Source organism: Solanum lycopersicum, chromosome 6 (genome assembly GCF_036512215.1).
Source record: "Solanum lycopersicum chromosome 6, SLM_r2.1".
NCBI classification, from domain to species: domain Eukaryota; kingdom Viridiplantae; phylum Streptophyta; class Magnoliopsida; order Solanales; family Solanaceae; genus Solanum; species Solanum lycopersicum.
This window is the reverse complement of record NC_090805.1, coordinates 41345271-41363879: the sequence shown is the minus strand read 5'-3', so window position 1 is coordinate 41363879 and position 18609 is coordinate 41345271. Positions and strand designations below refer to the sequence as shown.

General features: G+C 33.6%; 4 protein-coding genes across 7 annotated transcripts; 3 read left to right on the top strand and 1 right to left on the bottom strand.

Annotated features, from left to right (window-relative positions):
* The first annotated feature begins 1689 nt into the window (after nt 1-1689).
* On the top strand, nt 1690-3550 carry LOC101249094 (phospholipase A1-Ibeta2, chloroplastic). Its single transcript, XM_004241940.5, has one exon. It carries the CDS (start codon nt 1786-1788, stop codon nt 3340-3342), a length of 1557 nt encoding a protein of 518 aa, XP_004241988.1. The 5' UTR covers nt 1690-1785; the 3' UTR covers nt 3343-3550.
* Nucleotides 3551-5212: 1662 nt separating this feature from the next.
* On the top strand, nt 5213-8946 carry LOC101245371 (uncharacterized). Of its 3 annotated transcripts, none has more exons than XM_010324586.4 (8): nt 5213-5352; nt 5560-5596; nt 5682-5851; nt 6199-6235; nt 6442-6722; nt 7010-7046; nt 7161-7369; nt 7763-8946. In XM_010324586.4, the coding sequence occupies exons 1-8, from the start codon at nt 5341-5343 to the stop codon at nt 8477-8479; spliced, it is 1500 nt and encodes a 499-aa protein (XP_010322888.2). In that variant the 5' UTR covers nt 5213-5340; the 3' UTR covers nt 8480-8946. The 3 variants fall into 3 exon arrangements, with proteins under 3 accessions (XP_010322888.2, XP_010322889.2, XP_010322887.2); XM_010324587.4 differs by having other exon boundaries at nt 7152-7369; nt 7775-8946; XM_010324585.4 differs by having other exon boundaries at nt 7152-7369.
* A 900-nt stretch (nt 8947-9846) lies between these two features.
* On the top strand, nt 9847-15554 carry LOC101249374 (ubiquitin carboxyl-terminal hydrolase 3). 2 transcript variants are annotated; one of them, XM_004241941.5, is made up of 9 exons: nt 9847-10094; nt 10820-10951; nt 11036-11074; nt 11796-11907; nt 12368-12426; nt 12510-12584; nt 14114-14162; nt 14834-14910; nt 15268-15554. In XM_004241941.5, exons 1-9 carry the CDS (start codon nt 10026-10028, stop codon nt 15352-15354), a joined length of 699 nt encoding a protein of 232 aa, XP_004241989.1. In that variant the 5' UTR covers nt 9847-10025; the 3' UTR covers nt 15355-15554. The 2 variants fall into 2 exon arrangements, with proteins under 2 accessions (XP_004241989.1, XP_010322890.1); XM_010324588.4 differs by having other exon boundaries at nt 9919-10094; nt 11802-11907.
* A 116-nt stretch (nt 15555-15670) lies between these two features.
* LOC101249653 (oleosin 1-like) lies at nt 15671-16332 on the bottom strand. The gene has a single exon (XM_004241942.5). It carries the CDS (start codon nt 16216-16218, stop codon nt 15814-15816), a length of 405 nt encoding a protein of 134 aa, XP_004241990.1. The 5' UTR covers nt 16219-16332; the 3' UTR covers nt 15671-15813.
* Between the last annotated feature and the right edge of the window lie 2277 nt (nt 16333-18609).

Genomic DNA, 18609 nt, shown 5'->3' with positions numbered 1-18609 from the left:
TAGTACTAATAGCTTGAAGATAGAGAAGCAAGTGAATTTTGATTAACATTATATTCCTTTTTTTATACTAAAAAATAAAAATATGTAATAATATTAACTGCTTTACTTTAAGATAACAATAACGATAAGAGCATTTTTTTATCTAAAAGTTTGATGAATGATTTAATTTTCAATTTTGTTTATCAATATATATATATATATATATCTTCAAACTTCAATTTCTTAAACAACTACATGAAGTCCTTACAAATTACGCTATAATTAAGAATAGACTCTTTATCTCAATTTATATACACATTTTATGAGTCAAAACAGTTTAATTTTAATCGTGAAATCAGATATACAATTTTTATTTTTTAAAAAATATAATTTAAATATTTGAAAACTGCGTTTAAAAATACAAACAATAATAACCGACAATTCAAAATATGATACATAAAAAACATCACGATAACATAATATTTTTTATTTAAATCTCAAAATTATAAAATAATAATCATATAAACCTTAACATATTGATTATTCGATATGTAGTTTAAAAACAAAGTTAATTAACCTTCTAAATCTTTACAACAATATGGTCGGAGGTGTCGTATTACTTGTTGACCCATTAATTGTTTAGCAATCATCGAGTTGAGCAGATGATTTCCAAATGAAGAATCTTATTTATATTTTTTTAAATTAAATTTATCTTTTATTTAGTATAATTACAAATTATTATATTGATAATGTAAAATTTACCTAATATGTATCCGAAAAATAACAAGCACGGTTTCTATTTTCAAAAACAAAAAAAGAAATATGGTCGGAGGTGTAAAACGTGGTATGTTGAAATAAAGAATTGTGTCATTTTGTCAACCGTAAATTAAAGGTGGACTTTTTGATATTTGAATCTAATTGAAAAAGGAAAAGAGAGGAGTTAGCAGCGAGTAGCTATTAAGGGAGGCCACGAGGATAATGAGGATAATTTATTCTCCTTTCTTCTATTTTTAAGTATAATTAGAGTAACACAAATGAACAATTACTCAAATAATACCGTCCATCTTTTTCACCTACTCATATTGTGTCTCTTTTTTTTTAAAAAAAAAAAAATATTTGTTGCTTGATTTATTGAGTTGACATTTTATTTTCTTTTTTTTCTCGAAAATGATCTATTAAAAATAAAAATAAAATTTACTTTAATAATTTTCAATTCAATTTTTTAATTTTATGATTTTGATCGATGGTTAAACTAGCAATCTAGTACAATTATATTCATATTCAATGACTTAAATATCTGATCAATCATATTTTCTAAAATTTTATCATTATGGTAGGAAATGCAACCAACCTCTATGTCTCTCTATAGTGATACGGTGATACCTTATCTCCTTTTGACATAAATTAGTATTATTTATCCTTTCTAAATTTTAGATTATTTTAGATTAGATTATAATAAAGACAAATAATGCATATATCTTTCTATCTATATATATAAAATCAATAATTGATGATTTAATTCTCAATTTAGTGTATTAACACATCAATAATATATTAATAATTAAATTAAATTAAATCGATGCGAGAGCTCAACTCCCTCAACCACATTGGATTATGATGTTGTTGCTGGTTGTAATTGTAAATAAAGAAAAGAATAAGCCTAAATGTGTAACCTTCTCCTCTATAAATAACCAAGTTCAATGCAATAACAACTAGTGGTAACTATCTAGTTAGTTCGAAGTTCTAACTCATTCACTCTTCTCTCTCACTCTCAAAATCCCTCCACCTTTTTCTCTCTCTAAAACCATGCAGATCGGAACAGCACTTCCAAATCTTCACCTTTTACAGCCACAGGGAGTCAACTTTAAGTGCAATGCACAAACTGTAAAAACAATCTCATCATCAACAGAGATGACGAAAAAACACATTTCCAATCTCGAAAAGCTTCTGCAGAAGACGAACCCAATTGATTCATCGAGACCTGTAATTGAACCATCCAGTAATAGGTTGATAGAGAATAGGAGAAAAAACTTGTTGGAAGGGCTCAATTTGGCCAACATTTGGCCTGATGAGATGAGAAAAGCTGCAGAGGATATGTCGCCAAGGCATTTGAATAGACTAAAAAGGCTATTATCGTCAAAATCAATGGAATATTCTCCTCGGAACAATCTCGCGAACCGGTGGAGAGAGTATCACGGCAGCAATAACTGGCTCGGGCTACTCGATCCACTCGACGAAAATCTCCGGCGAGAATTAGTCCGGTACGGGGAATTCATACAATCGGCTTATCACTGTTTTCACACCGACCCGGCCACGTCAGCAGATGAGGTTCTGCCAGAGAGACACGTGGCGCTGCCGGATAGATCATACAAGGTGACGAAAAGCTTATACGCAACTTCGTCTATTGGGTTGCCGAAGTGGGTGGATGACGTGGCACCTGATCTCAGATGGATGACTCAGCGATCTAGCTGGATCGGGTACGTGGCAGTGTGTGATGACAGGAGTGAGATTCAACGAATGGGAAGGAGAGACATAGTTATCGCGTTACGAGGGACCGCCACTTGTTTAGAGTGGGCAGAGAATTTCCGTGACTTGTTGGTAGAACAAAATGATAATAACGACGAAGGAGTAGTACAATCTAAAGTAGAATGTGGATTTTTAAGTTTATACAAAACAAGTGATCATCGTGTACCAAGTTTAGCTGAATCAGTTGTTAACGAAGTGCAAAGATTAATCGAAAAATACAAAGGTGAACCTTTAAGCATTACCGTCACCGGGCACAGTCTCGGTGCGGCATTATCCCTTTTGGTCGCAGATGATTTAAGCACGTGTGTGCCGAACGCCCCGCCCGTAGCCGTTTTTTCCTTCGGAGGCCCACGAGTAGGCAACCGGGGTTTCGCGGATCGTCTTAACGATAATAATGTTAAGGTTCTACGTATCGTGAACAATCAAGACGTGATCACGAGGGTTCCAGGAATGTTTGTGAGCGAATCACTCGATAAGAAGTTAAGAGAATCGGGTGCGGGTCGTGTGCTAGAGATGTTAGATTGTAGAATGCCATGGGCGTACTCACACGTTGGGACTGAATTCAGAGTTGATACAAAGATGTCTCCTTTTTTGAAGCCTAACGCGGATGTTGCGTGCTGCCATGATTTAGAGGCGTATTTGCATTTGGTGGATGGATTTACGGCATCTAATTGTCCATTCAGGCCTAATGCCAAGAGAAGTCTTGTGAGGCTACTAAATGAACAAAGGTCTAATTTTAAAAGACTTTACACTAGCAAGGGAAAGGATTTGACTATCAATCTGGATAGAGAACACAATTTCCCTACATCTAGTTGTTTGCCTAGTCCATCATCATGAGTATTATATAATTAGCAGGGATGTATACTTCATGTACAAAGAAGTAACAAGTACATGTTTTTCTCCTCTTTTTTTATAGGACTCACTTGGCCATGAGAATTATTCACTTTTTTGGAATAATTTCTCGTTTTATAAAATATTAGTGTTTGGCCAAGAAATTTTAAATTAAACTTGAAGTTAAATTCCAAATTTCATTAATAGTTTATAATCTGCCTTCATAATTTCGAGTAGAATGCTTCTTTTCTCTCATGCACTAGTATAACTAAACACAACTTAATTTTGAACTTTGACTTCATAATTCCAACTAAAGTAAAAAATTATTGAAATCAATAACCAAAAGCCAACTTATCTTCTTATTTGAATGACTAATATGTCAATTTAAGTAAATTATTACTCAATGCGCAATAGAGAAAATTTGAAAGGATAAACTGGGCAGAACTCTAGAGCCGTCAAAATGGGTTTGGGCTGCGAGGCTAATCCAATCCAAGCCTTGAAATAAGTGGAATTGAGCTTAAAATTTTTTGGCTCATTTAGGAACGAGACTTTTTAGTCTGTCCTATTTGGCCCACTAGGCCCAGCCCGCAAGCTTCAGAGGCCAGCCCGTGTAAAAAATAAAGTCTTTTGCAATATCATCTTGTATGGTGAATTGTAGATGAACTTTTTAAGAAACAATATCACATGTTGATCAAATGTGATCGATGGTGGAAGAGGAAGCGGAGTCATAAAATTTTAATTAATGGGTCATGTAATATTTAGTAATTTATATTTGTTAAATATTTGGGCCGTCTTGTGTTGCTGAAATCTTTTAAAACAACTAGTTTTTTTTGGGAGAAATGGTTGAATGATCAACATTTATCCGCTAAATCTTACATTGGATATTATGTACTTGTAAGTATTCACCGAAGTGTGTGATTCATAAATGTATTTTTGTAAATATTCATCGAAGTGTGTGATTTATAAATAAATATTTGTATGAATTGATGTCGTGTTCATAGACATCAACATTCAATACTCTTTCTAAGAGAGTAATACTGTTTTTTTTTTGGTTGAAGGTTCAACCCATCCCAACCCGTGACCCGTTTAGGAATGAGTTGAGCTGCTATTTTAGCGAGAAGGATAGATAACCATTTTTTCCCTCTCTTTGACAACTAGACTATATATATAGAAGGGAAAATACCCAAGTACCCCCTCAACCTATACCCGAAATCCCAGAGACACACTTATACTATACTAAGGTCCTATTACCCCCTGAACTTATTTTATATGTAATTTTCTATCCCTTTTTAGCCTACGTGGCACTAGTTCGAAAAAAAAAGTCAAACATCGTTGGGCCCACAAGATAGTGCCACCTAAGCTAAAAAGGGGTAAAAAATTATTAATAAAATAAGTTCTGGGGGTAATAGGACGTTAGTATAATATAACTGTGTTTCTGAGATTTCGTGCATAGATTGATGGGATACTTAAGCATTATCCCTATATAGAATAATTAATAACTTCATAAAAAGTAAATAATATATATGACATGAGATTAATAAATCAGAGTCTTTCCAATTAATACAAATGTCTTACTTATAATTATGTATGTATACTCATCACAACATTGCACTTACATATAAGAACATGTGATAGATGATTTAATTCTAATAATGAATTAAAAAAAATGAGTACTTGTTTTTCAAAGCTAGGGACCACTTCCATACAAAAATAAAACTAAATTGCCGAAGTAATGTTTGTATATGCATAAAAGTGTAATAAAGGTAAAATAGTGGACCAGTTCTGCAGCTAAATTGATAATACAGGAGAAATATGGAAATTTCAAAAGTTGAACGCAGAAATCAGAATAAGATGTTTTGGATGGAACTCTTTTCCCGGGAAATAATAAATTTGAAAATTTGAAAGACGCGCCATTGTAGTTTGTAGACTATCTACATCCCAAAATTTTATTCTCAAAGTTTCTCTTTTCACATTTTTGAATTGTTCTTATTTCTCTCTAGCCAGATGTCGAAGCAGGTAAACCCGGAAGCTCCCCGTTTGATCATAGATTTTGAAAATTTTAATTTATGAATTGTGTTTGTACATTCATTTTACTTGATTTTTTTTTTTCGTCTTGTAATTAGAGTCTCAAAATCCATGGCGAAACACTAGTTTAATGTTTTCTTATTCTGCTAACAAAGAGGAAATTAAACTTATCACTGAATGAGCAACTTTGAATTGCAGGTGTTGGATTCTGTAGACTCACTGTCGGTTCCTTCTGGTATGCATAATTTCTCCAAAGAGTTTGATCTAGAAGGTTCAATCTATTGTTTTTCTAATTGGGGTTTTCTTGTTTGAACAAATAGAGCCACTTCATATTGGAAATTGGTTCTCGAGCTATGCATATGATTCCCCGGTGTTGAGTGAGATTGATGATTTTCATGATTCTGGAGATGGCAGGAAAAGAAAGAAAGCTGATTCCTTGCATTGTGGTGAGAATGTAGCTTCACAAGGTGATATCGAACTTCCAACTAAGGTAGTTGAACTTCAAGTCTTATCCCTTAAACCTTGTGGAAAGAACAATAGTTTGTTGAATTGACTCAACCTCCCTCATGAGAAAGGAAAAAAAGAAGGAAATATCAACCCCTTGTTAAAAAGTTTAAGCCACATTTTATTAGGTCCGAAAAGCTACGCAGTTCACTGTTATCATGTGATATGATTATACTCAGAAACCCCTGCATTAGAGTCTCAACATTAAAGAGATTTTTGTTATCTGCTTCTTGAATTCAATCTTATAGTTATCAAGAGCTTTAAAAGTTGTAGATTGTTACTAAATATTATCATTTCAAGATTAATAATATTGCTCTAGTGGTTGTTTCACAGCTTTGGACAGCTTCAGATGATATCCCATTTTCTTCTGGTAAGTTAGGTTAACATACTACGAAGTATTGCTTACTATTGTTTTCTGGCATCTCAGTAGAAAGAAGTGAAATTAAGAACCTTGTATATGCTGAGAGAGTAGAAACTAGACTGCATACGAAAGTTGCCAGTTCATCTCGTATGAAATTATCATCAAAATTGCTTGTATGAAATTTGTACGAAGCTGACTTTCTGTCCCTATGTCAGTGCTATCAGTGCCTTTAGATACCAAGGACTGTTTCTCAAGTTTTGTGCCTGAAACTCCCTTATTGGCTGATAATGATGATACTATAGTCCCTGAATCAATTGACATCGATTTCAATGAGGATACTAGCTCAAGAGGGTGTAAAAAAGACATCAACTGCAAGGAGGAAGACAATTCTGCTGAAAATCAAACAAATGGGAAATGCAACAGTTTGTCTTCTGGTGTCAATATGGCTTCAAAAGACCTTGAACAGTGTACAAATTTTGTTGCAGATAACAAATGGGTAGGTCAGGCAACTTTTATTTTCTATGTTGTTTCAATTTCCACTGTGCAAACTTTTAATTGGAATCCAAGTCTATTTTGATGTGCTACGTCTTTGTGGTGGATTGGGATAATAATATTAGATGAACAATTTTGTGCGAGGAAAAATTTGCAAAATATTGTATGGATTGACAAACATCAAGTCCTGTACCAACGGGTTCCTAGTTGGACAGTGTAGCACATAGATTTTTTTGGATCGTCTCTCCTGTGCTCTTACTAAACTATGATTTTGTGTACTCGTGTCTTTAGGATGTGGAATCTTCAGCTGATATGTCACTTGCTTCAGGTTAGTGTGATCATTTCACCTCCTAATACAAAAGTTTCCATTTTAAGCAGGCAATGATAGTTTTTGTTAATGCTAATCTTTGTTACCCTATATGATTTTTATCAGAGCCTCCAGACATCCGGAACTGGTTCTCTAGCTATGTTTATGAATCTCCAAAAGTGGATACTATTCAAGATTTCATACTTCCAGATCATGAGAAAAAATTAGATGACAAAGTGTGTACGAATGGATGTAGTGGCAGTGTGGAACCTCAGAATTTTAGGAATTCATTAGGAACTCCTTTTATCCATGATGACAAGTATGAGCATCAAACTGCCTCAAAGGTAAACTTGGAACCTTCAGCTGCATCAATCTCTTTTCATACTCTTGATCTACTTGGTTTTATGTTTCAACATCCCTTCTCTGTGTCCTACCATCATCAATTCTTTATGAACTCATGCTTTAGATGTAGATTTATTGAATGTGCACTCAAAGTAAACGTAGAACCTTAAGCTGTAGATCAACAAACAGGTGGATTTTATCTTTCTGCGATTGTACGAATCTTTTTCACTGGAGGGATCAGTACCTAAAATATACTATAAGATTACATTGAGTTATAGTTAGTTATACAATTGTTTCTACCATGAAAAGAAGATAACTGACACTTAAGCTACGTAATTGAGGTTTAACTTACCATATTGCCATAAGTTCCCTTGATGATATTTCCTTCGTGTTAGTATACTTTGAAGGATCCGGAGGCTGATGGGACAAAGAACACAAGAGTATCCAATGAAATGTCTCATGAGAGGATTTCTCAACAGACACTATATCACAAGACAACGGAGAATAGCATATGTGATTCACCAAATCACTTTGACACGGTCTTCAAAGAGAGTGACGGAGAACACTTGGAGACCCTTTTTCCTCAAGAAGCTAACTGCAAAATATCCTTCACCATTGATCGTTCAAGCTGTGAAGGTGAAAAATTATACAGACATCCAATCCACAGGAAGGATTCTGCAGAAAACAGCTTGAAATCTGAAGAAAGTGTTGAGCCTGCTGATGATTTGCAATGTAAAAATAGGATGGAGATGAGTGTGTTAAGTCAGAAGTTATCCAAACGGAAAGCGGCAGAAATCATCGACAAAGAAAATCACATAAATGACTTCGAAGAGAATGGTTTTATATCAACCAGAAAGAGTAGAAATAGTCAAGTGCAGAACAGAAGTCCTTTGCCAACGCCAGCTACTGTTCAGTCTCCTTTAAGTGGAATCACTGCTGCATCAAACAGCCACAAGCATGGTTTGACTAGAAAGGTTCTCACAGAAACAACCAACTTGCATCCTAGTGCTTTGGAAACAACAGGAAAATGGCGGTGCCCCCAGAGGACTAAGCCAAATCTTGGTCCTCCTTTAAAGCAGCTTCGACTAGAGCAATGGGTTCGTCGAGGTTAAGTCTAGTACTTCCTTATGAAGAGAAAATGGATATCAAGTATGGAAGAATTCAAAAGAGATTTTTGCATGTTAGCTAGTGAAAGATGTGAGAACAAGACTTGGCACAATGCTAGAGTTACTATATCGGGGGTTGAGCTGTGGAAACATTTTGCAGAAGTCTTAGGGCAAAGTTGCATACAATTACACTCCCCTTACCCTACACTACACAGGTAACACTACTTGCAACAGGGTAAGGGCCAAGGTCTACTTCAATCAGTGAGCTTCTTGTTGTGAAGCTTAGTTGGCATTATCGAATGTAAGATGCATGTCTATGTAAACAGGTTGATCTGTAGTGAGAGTTAACATCATTGTATTTTGCATTCATCTTTCCTGTTCAAATGCATAAGCATTCGTTTGAGGTATTCCTTGGTTGGAAGCATCTCAACTCTCTTATTAGGTATATTCAACAGATTAATCATGCTTACTGATTTTGGATGTCTAAGTGATTAAACTAAACAATAAAAATTTGAGTAAATTTTAGATTTATCAAACATATAAAAATTGTATTTCTATACTATAACAATAATTGCTATAATTGTGTTTCATAGCAAATTTTATGTTTGCTATGACTATTAATTTATATATTTCAGTAATACATACACATACTAAAAAACATAGTAATAGTATATAAACAAAACTACTACAGATATACAATACATGTATATTGAATGGGTCTATTTGTATATTTCGGTATGATCCTGCAATTAATTTTTACACAACACATGTATACTGGATGAGTCTATTTGTATTTTATTTGGTACACAAATGGGTCCTACAATTAATTTCTATACAACACATATATATATTGAATAAATCTATTCGTATATTTCGGTATACAAATGAGATAAAAAAAAACATAGGATATTTGTTGAAAATTACAAATAAAAGAACTATGACTATAATATTTAATTTCAATTACTAATTTGCTATTTTATACATTTTTTTCTAAAAGTAAATGTAAATGTTAAACACATATATATACAAAAATATGTAATTTGATATTGGTGCAATCAAATAAAATTGACAAATGCTCATTTGACAATAATGTTGTTTAAAAAAGAAATATATTTGAAACAATCAAAGGTGTTCCTACCAAGAATATGTTCATTTACTTGCTAAAGGAGTATTACACATCGATCATACCAACTTTTTTTTTTTGGACGATATCATATCAACTTTGAATAATGTTTTTTTTCTTTCTAACCTTAAATATTCAAAATACTGATCAATTGATATTGTGATGTATTTACAATTGTTTAGTCTTAGATGAAATTCAAATCTCTACAAGATTTTATAATTATGACTAAAATTGAAAAATAAAATTATAAAAAAGTTGTGTGAACCATTTCCTAGTTATTATACCTATAAAGAAAAAGGAGAATAAAAGAAACCCCCATCATAAATCCCTTCCCATAACTATATATATATATAATAAAGGGGAGAAGGGCATCAAGGTTGAGAGAGTAAAATAAAAGTCTAAATTGCTAAAGAAAGAAGAAAAGAATCCATGGCGGAAAGCACAGGCTCTAAGAAGAGATGGCTTCCTCTTGAAGCTAACCCGGATGTCATGAATCAGGTACTTCCGCTCCATTCTCGTATCTGTTCGATTTTCATTTGCATCCTGTTTTTGTTTCGGTAGTTCAAATAATCTCAGTTAATAAGTATTTACCGTCTTCTGAATCAGCGGTACGCGGAATGAATAACCTTCTAGTCTCTCTCCGCCCCAAAATCATGATCTGGTTGGAGTATTGTGGTCAAAGTAGCTAATTTGGACTCCAATCGGTTACAAATTCATTATGTTTTGTACTTTACTAATCAGAGTATATGAAAAAAAAATTAGTCCAGTAGTGATGGTGTCATATAAAATGAGATTGAGGGGAATTGATGTTTTCCAAGTGTAATTAGAAGTAAAAAGAGAATGAACCCAAATTTTGGTTGAGAACTGACTCAATCAACTAAGTATGTTTTCCCACCAAGGAATAGAATTGATAAGTTAGCCTTTAATATGTGAAGTTTTCTAGAAACAGCCTCTCTACCTCCACTAGGTAGTAGTAAAGTGTGTATACACTCTACCTTCTTAGACTCTACTTGTGAGATTTCACTAGGTTTTTGTTGTTGTTGGCGTTAGTATGTGAAAGAACTATGGGATGGTATTTCTTAACTAGGTTGGGAAGCCTTTAATCAAAATTTATATATGGTTTGTTAAACTGTAAGAAGTTGAAGGAGAAAAATCATATATATGAAGGTAGAAATGAAAAATATTAATGAAGTTCCTAATTTACGTGTTTTTTTATCGAGCAGTTTCTTTGGGGTCTTGGTGTTCCACCGAATGAGGCAGAGTGCTGTGATGTTTATGGGTTAGATGAAGAACTTCTGGAGATGGTGCCAAAGCCAGTGCTTGCTGTTTTATTTCTTTATCCTCTCACATCGCAGGTTTTTTGTTAATTTAGTTTGATGTTAACTGGTATATGTCAATGATCCTGATCAGCTAATTAATTTTCTGCCATGTACGTGCAGAGTGAAGAAGAGAGAATGAAGCAAGATAATGAAACAAAGGTGAATTGGATGACCATAACTACTCATTTTCGTTAGTCTTTGCTTCCAACCTTAGATTTTTTTCTTCTTATTGATGAGTGATTCCGTTAGTAAAATTGTGCCATTTAGTCTCTCTCTTGTTGGAGTGTTCAATTACGTAAATGTCATTGCTCCGGCGTATGCAGTTCTTGGTGTGAAACTTTGTCCATCACTAATCCTAGGAAGTTCCCTCTTGCCTCTTTCTCTTTTTCCTTTTGAAAGGGGAAGTGGGGTTTGCAGTTCCCAGTGCTTAGTCTCCTTGCTATCAGTAGCCAAATCCTTTCTCTTTCTTGGATTTGATTATCTCATTTGTTCCTTTTTGCTTGCTTTCCTGCTGTATACAACATTCTCCAGTTCGATGAACTCAGGCTTTCTCTTTATTGGCTGCTGTCGTGAAACCATACCAGTGTGCCTAAGTGGTCTCTTAGACAGGTTGTTTTCTAAGTGAGTTTAATAGACAACGCAAGGTCATATTATACTTGGCGTTGACAGGTAACTTAAGCTTGATTTTATATTTCATCAGTCACATAAATCAGTCATCACTACAACATCTTATTTTGGCCCCGTCTAGATATCTCCTAATATACTTGATTATCTGTTTCTTCTCTATTTATTTGACCGAGTTGAGCATTTTGAGTGTTTCTACGTTTATCTTATATTTGGCTTCATAATTTGATAATTATTCTTGAGAGGTTTCTGGCAGGTGCAGGATCCCAGTAGTACAGTTTACTACATGAAACAAACAGTGGGAAATGCATGTGGAACAATTGGTCTTCTTCACGCTATTGGGAATATCACCTCTCAGATAAAACTTAGTAAGTCATTTGATGTTCTATATATATCATGAACTGATTCTCACCATTAAGGTTTCAACTCTTTGCATTAAGTATGTAATTTAGAGGTGGGAGGACTTAAGAGTTTCTGGTAGTATCATAATATATAGTTGCACCACGTAGTATATTACTCTGTTAAGAGCTTGATTCGTTGTGTGATGATAGTATTAGGGGGGAAGGCTCTTCATTTATTATCATAGTCTGAGAAATGCCTGATCAGCTTTTGTTGGTTCGATGAAATTCTCTAAACTATGGTGATTGCACAAAGCTCTTTTATTATTGACATTCTTGTCAACTTAGAAGATATGTTCTTTTGTTTTGTTCTTTACATGTTCACTATATTGGTTTTCCTTCCCTTTTTGCTGTTTTCTTTTTTCCATCCTAGTTATTCTTCTTTTTTTTCCCCGAGTTTTGACATGCTTGTTTTTTTTTTTCCATTTAGCCGAGGGTTCATTCTTGGACAAGTTCTTTAAATCAACTTCAAGCATGGACCCAATGCAGGTATAATTTTGGCTGTTGAAGTTAGTGGCCAGTCACATCCTTCTAGTTATCCAATGCTAATACATTCGGATACAAATTTGCAGCGTGCTTTGTTCCTTGAAAACGATAGGGAAATGGAAGTTGCTCATTCAGTGGCAGCCACTGCTGGTGATACTGAGGTCAGAATTGAATAATCTATGTGTTTCTAAGATATCTCGAATAAGCAGTCCTCATACTAAATCTTTGCCTACCAGAAACTAGGCATTTGTATGCTATCCATTACCATTTGTGCCTTCATTTTTGTGAAAAGCTGCTCAAATTCATCATACCAAATCTGTCCCTCGAGCTTCAATCCTTCATTAGCCAATGAGTCCACAACGCTATTTGCTTCTCTGAAGTAAAACTGAAGCTGAACATATTCAAAAACCTTCAGCTTGTCCTTAATGCTTTCAATTACTGATATGAGATTCTGTTTATGCTTAATCATTCCTTGGTTTACTTGGAAGTAAAGTAAGTTAGAGAATAAATACTTCATCAATGTATTAACATATTAATTGAGTCAATGATCTATGAGTACTCTTGACATTTTCTTAAATGAGGAAAGATTCGCAAGCACAAAGGTGGAGGGTCTGAACTAGTGCAAAACACATGACGAAGAATTCATGCAATCAAATAGGGTTGTCCAGTTGGTAACCTAAACTTTCACATATATGGCGAATTCCTTATGTTGTAATCCCTTCCCCATTTCCCCTTTTTAAATAAAAAAGAAAAATGTACGATAGTACCTCCAAGCCTGGTGTCGCTGTTATGTTGTGGCAGCAGCAGCTTAGCTTTTTCTGATCTAAAGAATGTTGCGGTGAACAACTTTCTTTATTTGATTTGAGCTCTTGTACATTGAGATTTCCCGGAGCTCACAGTTCTGGACGTTTCTTTGTGTGTATGCTGCTATGACAGCCTCTTTGTTTTCTCGACATTCGTGGAGCAGAGAGGCATGGAAATAGTATTTGGGTGTGTTATAGGAGGCTGGCACCTCTAAGCCTTCTGAGGAAATTGTGTGTGATACACCAGAGATTTTTATGGTTTGCAGTTTGTTGAGGACCCGCAACCTTCTTGTTGAGTTCTGGCTTGTTTGCATGAGAGAGTTTGGGCATGTTAGAGGTAGGCTACCTCTAAGCCTGGCAACTGTGTGCCTTACAAACACCAGGGGTTTTGATGGTTTGGAGATAGTTGATAACCAACATCCTTCTTCTTAGGTTCTAGTGCATTTACTCTTCCTGCTCAAACTTTTGTGGATTTGCGTGCTTTTGCTCTTGCAACTGAGAAATGTTAGAGCCAGGGGCTGTAGCTTTTTAATATTTTGCAAGCCAATATAGAGTGTGTTTGAAAGTTTGCGTGAACCTCAGTGCAAACTCTGTTAAAAACTTCAAATTGAAGATAGTTCTAATTCTTTGGAATATGATTAATGGTAGATGGATTTAAAACATTTACTGGTTTTATTGTTAAAATCTTTTTGATGATGTGAAGTTAAATTGATTGGATATAAGACTATGAAGTCAGAAACTTCTTCTATATCAGTTTTCCCATTGAAGTGATGACTCCTTTTGTTGGTTCAACAATCCCATATATATGACATAAAATTCATGTCACTTTCTTTTTTGTTGTTTTTTTCATGTTTTATGTGTATCAATCTGGTGAGTTCTTTCTGCAGGCTACCGACGATGTGAACACTCATTTCATCTGCTTCTCCTGTGTTGATGGTATTTCCTTCTCCATCCCACTCTTTCTCACTCTCACAGTTTGTGTTCTGTAGAATCGACTTTTGAGCACTGTCTGCATTCTGCTTCCAAGTTAGAAGGTAGTTATTTGTCATCTGAAGTGTAAACTGTGGTTTGGGCATTACAAACTTTTTGCTAGACTGCTACTATCTACTAATATGGCTTTGGTGTAGAAAGTTGTAAGGTGATTTCCCCTTTTCGAGTATTATTGGGAGTCAACTGTTGCTCCATTATAGCTTTTTGCACAGTGTGTTTAAGGAGTTCGGTTGATTTAGAACATAGCAACACCTAGAGAGTCTGGAATATCCATTAATTTTACATTTCACTAGCTGTAGTTTTCTTGTGAAAACATGGAGGCTTGTATTGATGCCATAATAATGATTTGAAAATGTCTGCTAGGCCAATTACTTCCTTTAGAGAACGTACTGCCGTTCATTTAAACTGATGAGAAACCCCTATTCCCCTAAAACAACGATATATTGGGGAGCATTAGGAGCGCATGTTATGGGAGATCAAAAATTGCATCGTGACTATATCTTTGTCCACAACATGAATAATATAGTGATTATTGACTAGACAATTCCACATTACTCAACTCGACTCATTATATGGGTGATGAATTGAAAGTCACACAAGCTTTTGTCACATTGCAGGACAACTCTATGAACTTGATGGGAGGAGGGCAGGACCTATTACACATGGTGCATCCTCTCCAAACAGCTTATTAAAGGTAAGTAATTATGTCCATGCTCTGGGAGTGACCGATGACAATGGCTTAATTTCTTTGTTTCACACTCACACCTAACCTTCGTGGCTTCATCCATTTTAATTTGGAACTCTTCAGTATCTGTGATCACATTATCAGTCCCAAATTTGGAGAAATCACTTATAAGCAAATATCAATTAATTAGGACTAAGGTTTAGTTTTTACTCCTACATAAGATTTGGCGTATTTTCCACAAGTTCCTTCAAACAAAAGTTCACATACTTGTATGACTGTAAACTTCTATTTCCGCCTCCTGGTTCTTTCATCTATCTCCCAATTATGCGTGTTTTGTGACATGGAAGTATTTCTCATTTATTACAGGATGCAGCCACAGTTATCAAAAAGATAATCGAGCAAAATCCAGACTCGATCAACTTTAACGTCATTGCTATTTCGAAAAACGTTTAGACCAATGCTGCTGTCTAAGAGGCTTTTATGGATGAGATGTTTAAACCAATTTTAGCTTTTCATGTTTCTGCCTTTTCCAGTACAATGTTTCGTCTTGTTTGTAAGGCACATATATCTGTGCAGTAAGTTACTTTCGAGAAATTACTACTACTACAATTGGTGAATAACTATGATTGCAGTAATTTCACCATCGCCAATAATTTTGCTAGAAGGTGGCCTCTTTTCGGGGTGTGCCAAAAATGATTTATTGTGCCAGAGTATGGCACCGTTTTCAACTAAAAGCTTAAAGGAAGCAATGAACTAACATAGATTTGGGTATTTTAATAACAGACTCGTTAAATAGTAAATCAAGTTACAGAACCATTGATAACCAACAACATTCCCACATTCTCAGAAACTATTAAACGGTAAAATACTTGCATAAGAAAAGAAAAAAAGAGCTCCTGAATGTCCGTCTCTTCAACTCTTAATCTGCTGCTGTGCTTGGTGCCCCAACTGCTCCGCCTTCTCTTTTACATCATTTGCCGCATGTGCAATCTTATCCCTCGCGTAATCGATCTTGGTTGCTCCAATGGGGTGTTTCCCGGTGACATATCTGTACATCCAGTAGAAAACAAAAGAAGCAGTAGCTCCAAAACCACCAGAAGCCAAAAACCCACCAAGGATCAACCCAATGGTTATCACAGCAGGTACCAAAACAGGGCTAAAAATCACCAGCAAAGGGGTAGCTATAGCTAGACCGATAACGGTAGCCGCCAGCATTAACCCAGAAAGCACCATGAGTGAACCACCCACAGTGACAGCAGTGGTGGTCTTGGCCACCTGACGAGAAAGGTGCTGCTCATGACGAGGTTGAGTCTGCATTCTTCTTCTTTTTTTTTTTTTGGATTGTAGATGGATAGATGAAGAGTGGAAAAGCAGAGGGAAGAGATATGAGTAATATAATAGATAAGAGTTTAAGAGAAGTTAGATGCATGGTAGTTACGTGTTGGTCATTTTGAATTTGCATGATAAAGAGGCCTTTGTTGATAGACACGTAAGGTTTCATCTTAACACACTACTATTGAGTTGTCTCTTCTGCCATTTGGAAACAAGATTTTATCAAATGACAAACCTCTACTTCTTTTCTTCTTTTTCAAAAATGTGGTGTGTCACTTATCATTCTTTTTTGTTACGATTGTTATTCCAAAGGCTTATGATATAATTTTATTCATTCTTAAAGCTCAAATTTAGAATACTTCCTCTATTCTTTAAAAATTTATTCACTTTTATATTGAGACACTCGTTAAGAAAATAATAATTGACATATTAAATTTGTCATTTTATTTTTAATAACTTTTTAAGTAGAAAAATCATAAATATAAAATCTTCAAAAAATTCTATTTTTTAAAAAGTAATTCAGACACTTATTAAAAAAATAATGATTGACATATTGAATTTGTCATTTTATTTCTAATAATTTTGAAGTAGAAAAATTAAAAATATAAGATTTTCTAAAAGTTCTATTTTTTGAGAAGTAATTCATTAAGGGTATAATTAAAAAAAATAATTTTATCTCTAATTATTTATTCATTTTTAATTATTCGTAATTACTTGTCAACTGCTAAATTAAATTAAGAAAAGATGATTTTATTTTAATTTGTTTTTACTCTCTATCTCATATTGATATTCATAATAAATTTGGGTTCCACACAATAAAACTTATTTGGGAGTAATATTCTTAATAGAATTTTCTCTATATTTACCATTTGAATTTGAAATCTTAATGAGTGATATTCTTAATAAATCTTTTTCTACATTTACCATTTGAATTTGAAACCTTTTTATCAAACAATTCGACTATTAGTTAAATATTATAAAAAAATGAGACCTCGGATAAAGATAACTAAATTTCTAGAGTCTACAGCTACATAAATGTCGAGATATATTTAGGGAAAGGGTTCTGAAAATACTTCAGTTTTAATCGAATTTACTGTTATGATACAAAATTTTATAAAGGATCTTTTACCCTTTCAAATATTATATATATATATATATATATGAACATATTTTTATTTATAATTATGTAATATTTTTATGTTCACGTGAATATATATACATTTAAAATACATTATTAAATAATTCATAACGGGTAAAATATCTTTTAAAAATTTGATACCATAATAATAATTTTAATGAAAATTAAAATATATTTCAGATTTTTTCCTCAATAAAATCACAAGTATAACAAAAGTGTACATTTAATCAAACTACCTCCTATAAAAAAATTAAAATGAATTTTCATACCAAATGTCAATATTTGATTTGGTGTTTTTTTGTTGCATTTCTAAAAAACAACAATAATTTGAAGTTAAATGACCAATTTATAGGGACAAATTCTAATGTGGGGTCTCAACAATTAAAGAGTACTCTAAAATGGTGCTAATAGAATTGTGAAAGACGTATCAAATCTTACTATATGATAATTGAGACAGCTTCTCATCATTTGAACCAATAATATATGATTAGGTAGTGTATATAATATAATTAAATAATAAGCCCACAATCTCATAAAGTACATTTTGTTAAATGATGAAGCTTACGCTGTCTTCTGCAATAATTCATTCTTTAATAATTAATACATTAATTAATTAATATTAGCTGCTAAACAAAACATGTCTGGTAATTACCAAACTATCCTCTTGTCTCCACTAAATTATTGTCCCAATTTAGGCTTTATGGTGCTTATTTGAGTGAGGATATGTTTGTAATTTCACAGAGTGCGTACATATACAGAACAAATATTCTCCAAACTCGGCACACGTGCAACCCTACACCTCAAATTGGGCTTTATATTATTTTTTCCAACAAGTTGGGCTTTCAAAATCCTTTTCCAATGAGTCGGGTCTATTTTATTATATTTTAAAAAATGTATATAATAATATAAATATTTAATTTTGATATACAAAATATACATGCATTTTCTATTGATAATACTGTATGATTTTATATAAATTTGAATAACTGATGTGATTATTTTTTGCCTCCCGATTAAATGTGCTATTTTTTCTAACAATAAAAAATGATAGTCCATCTGTCTCAATATATGTTTAGTTTTTCGAGATTCAAACGATTTAAGTTTGACCGATAATAATGAAACTTTTAAATTTTTTAAAATATAATTTATATATTTATAAATTACGTAAAAAATATTATAAATCACAATAATTAACAATTCAAAATACTTAAAAAAAATTTAATAAAAAATAAACTTAT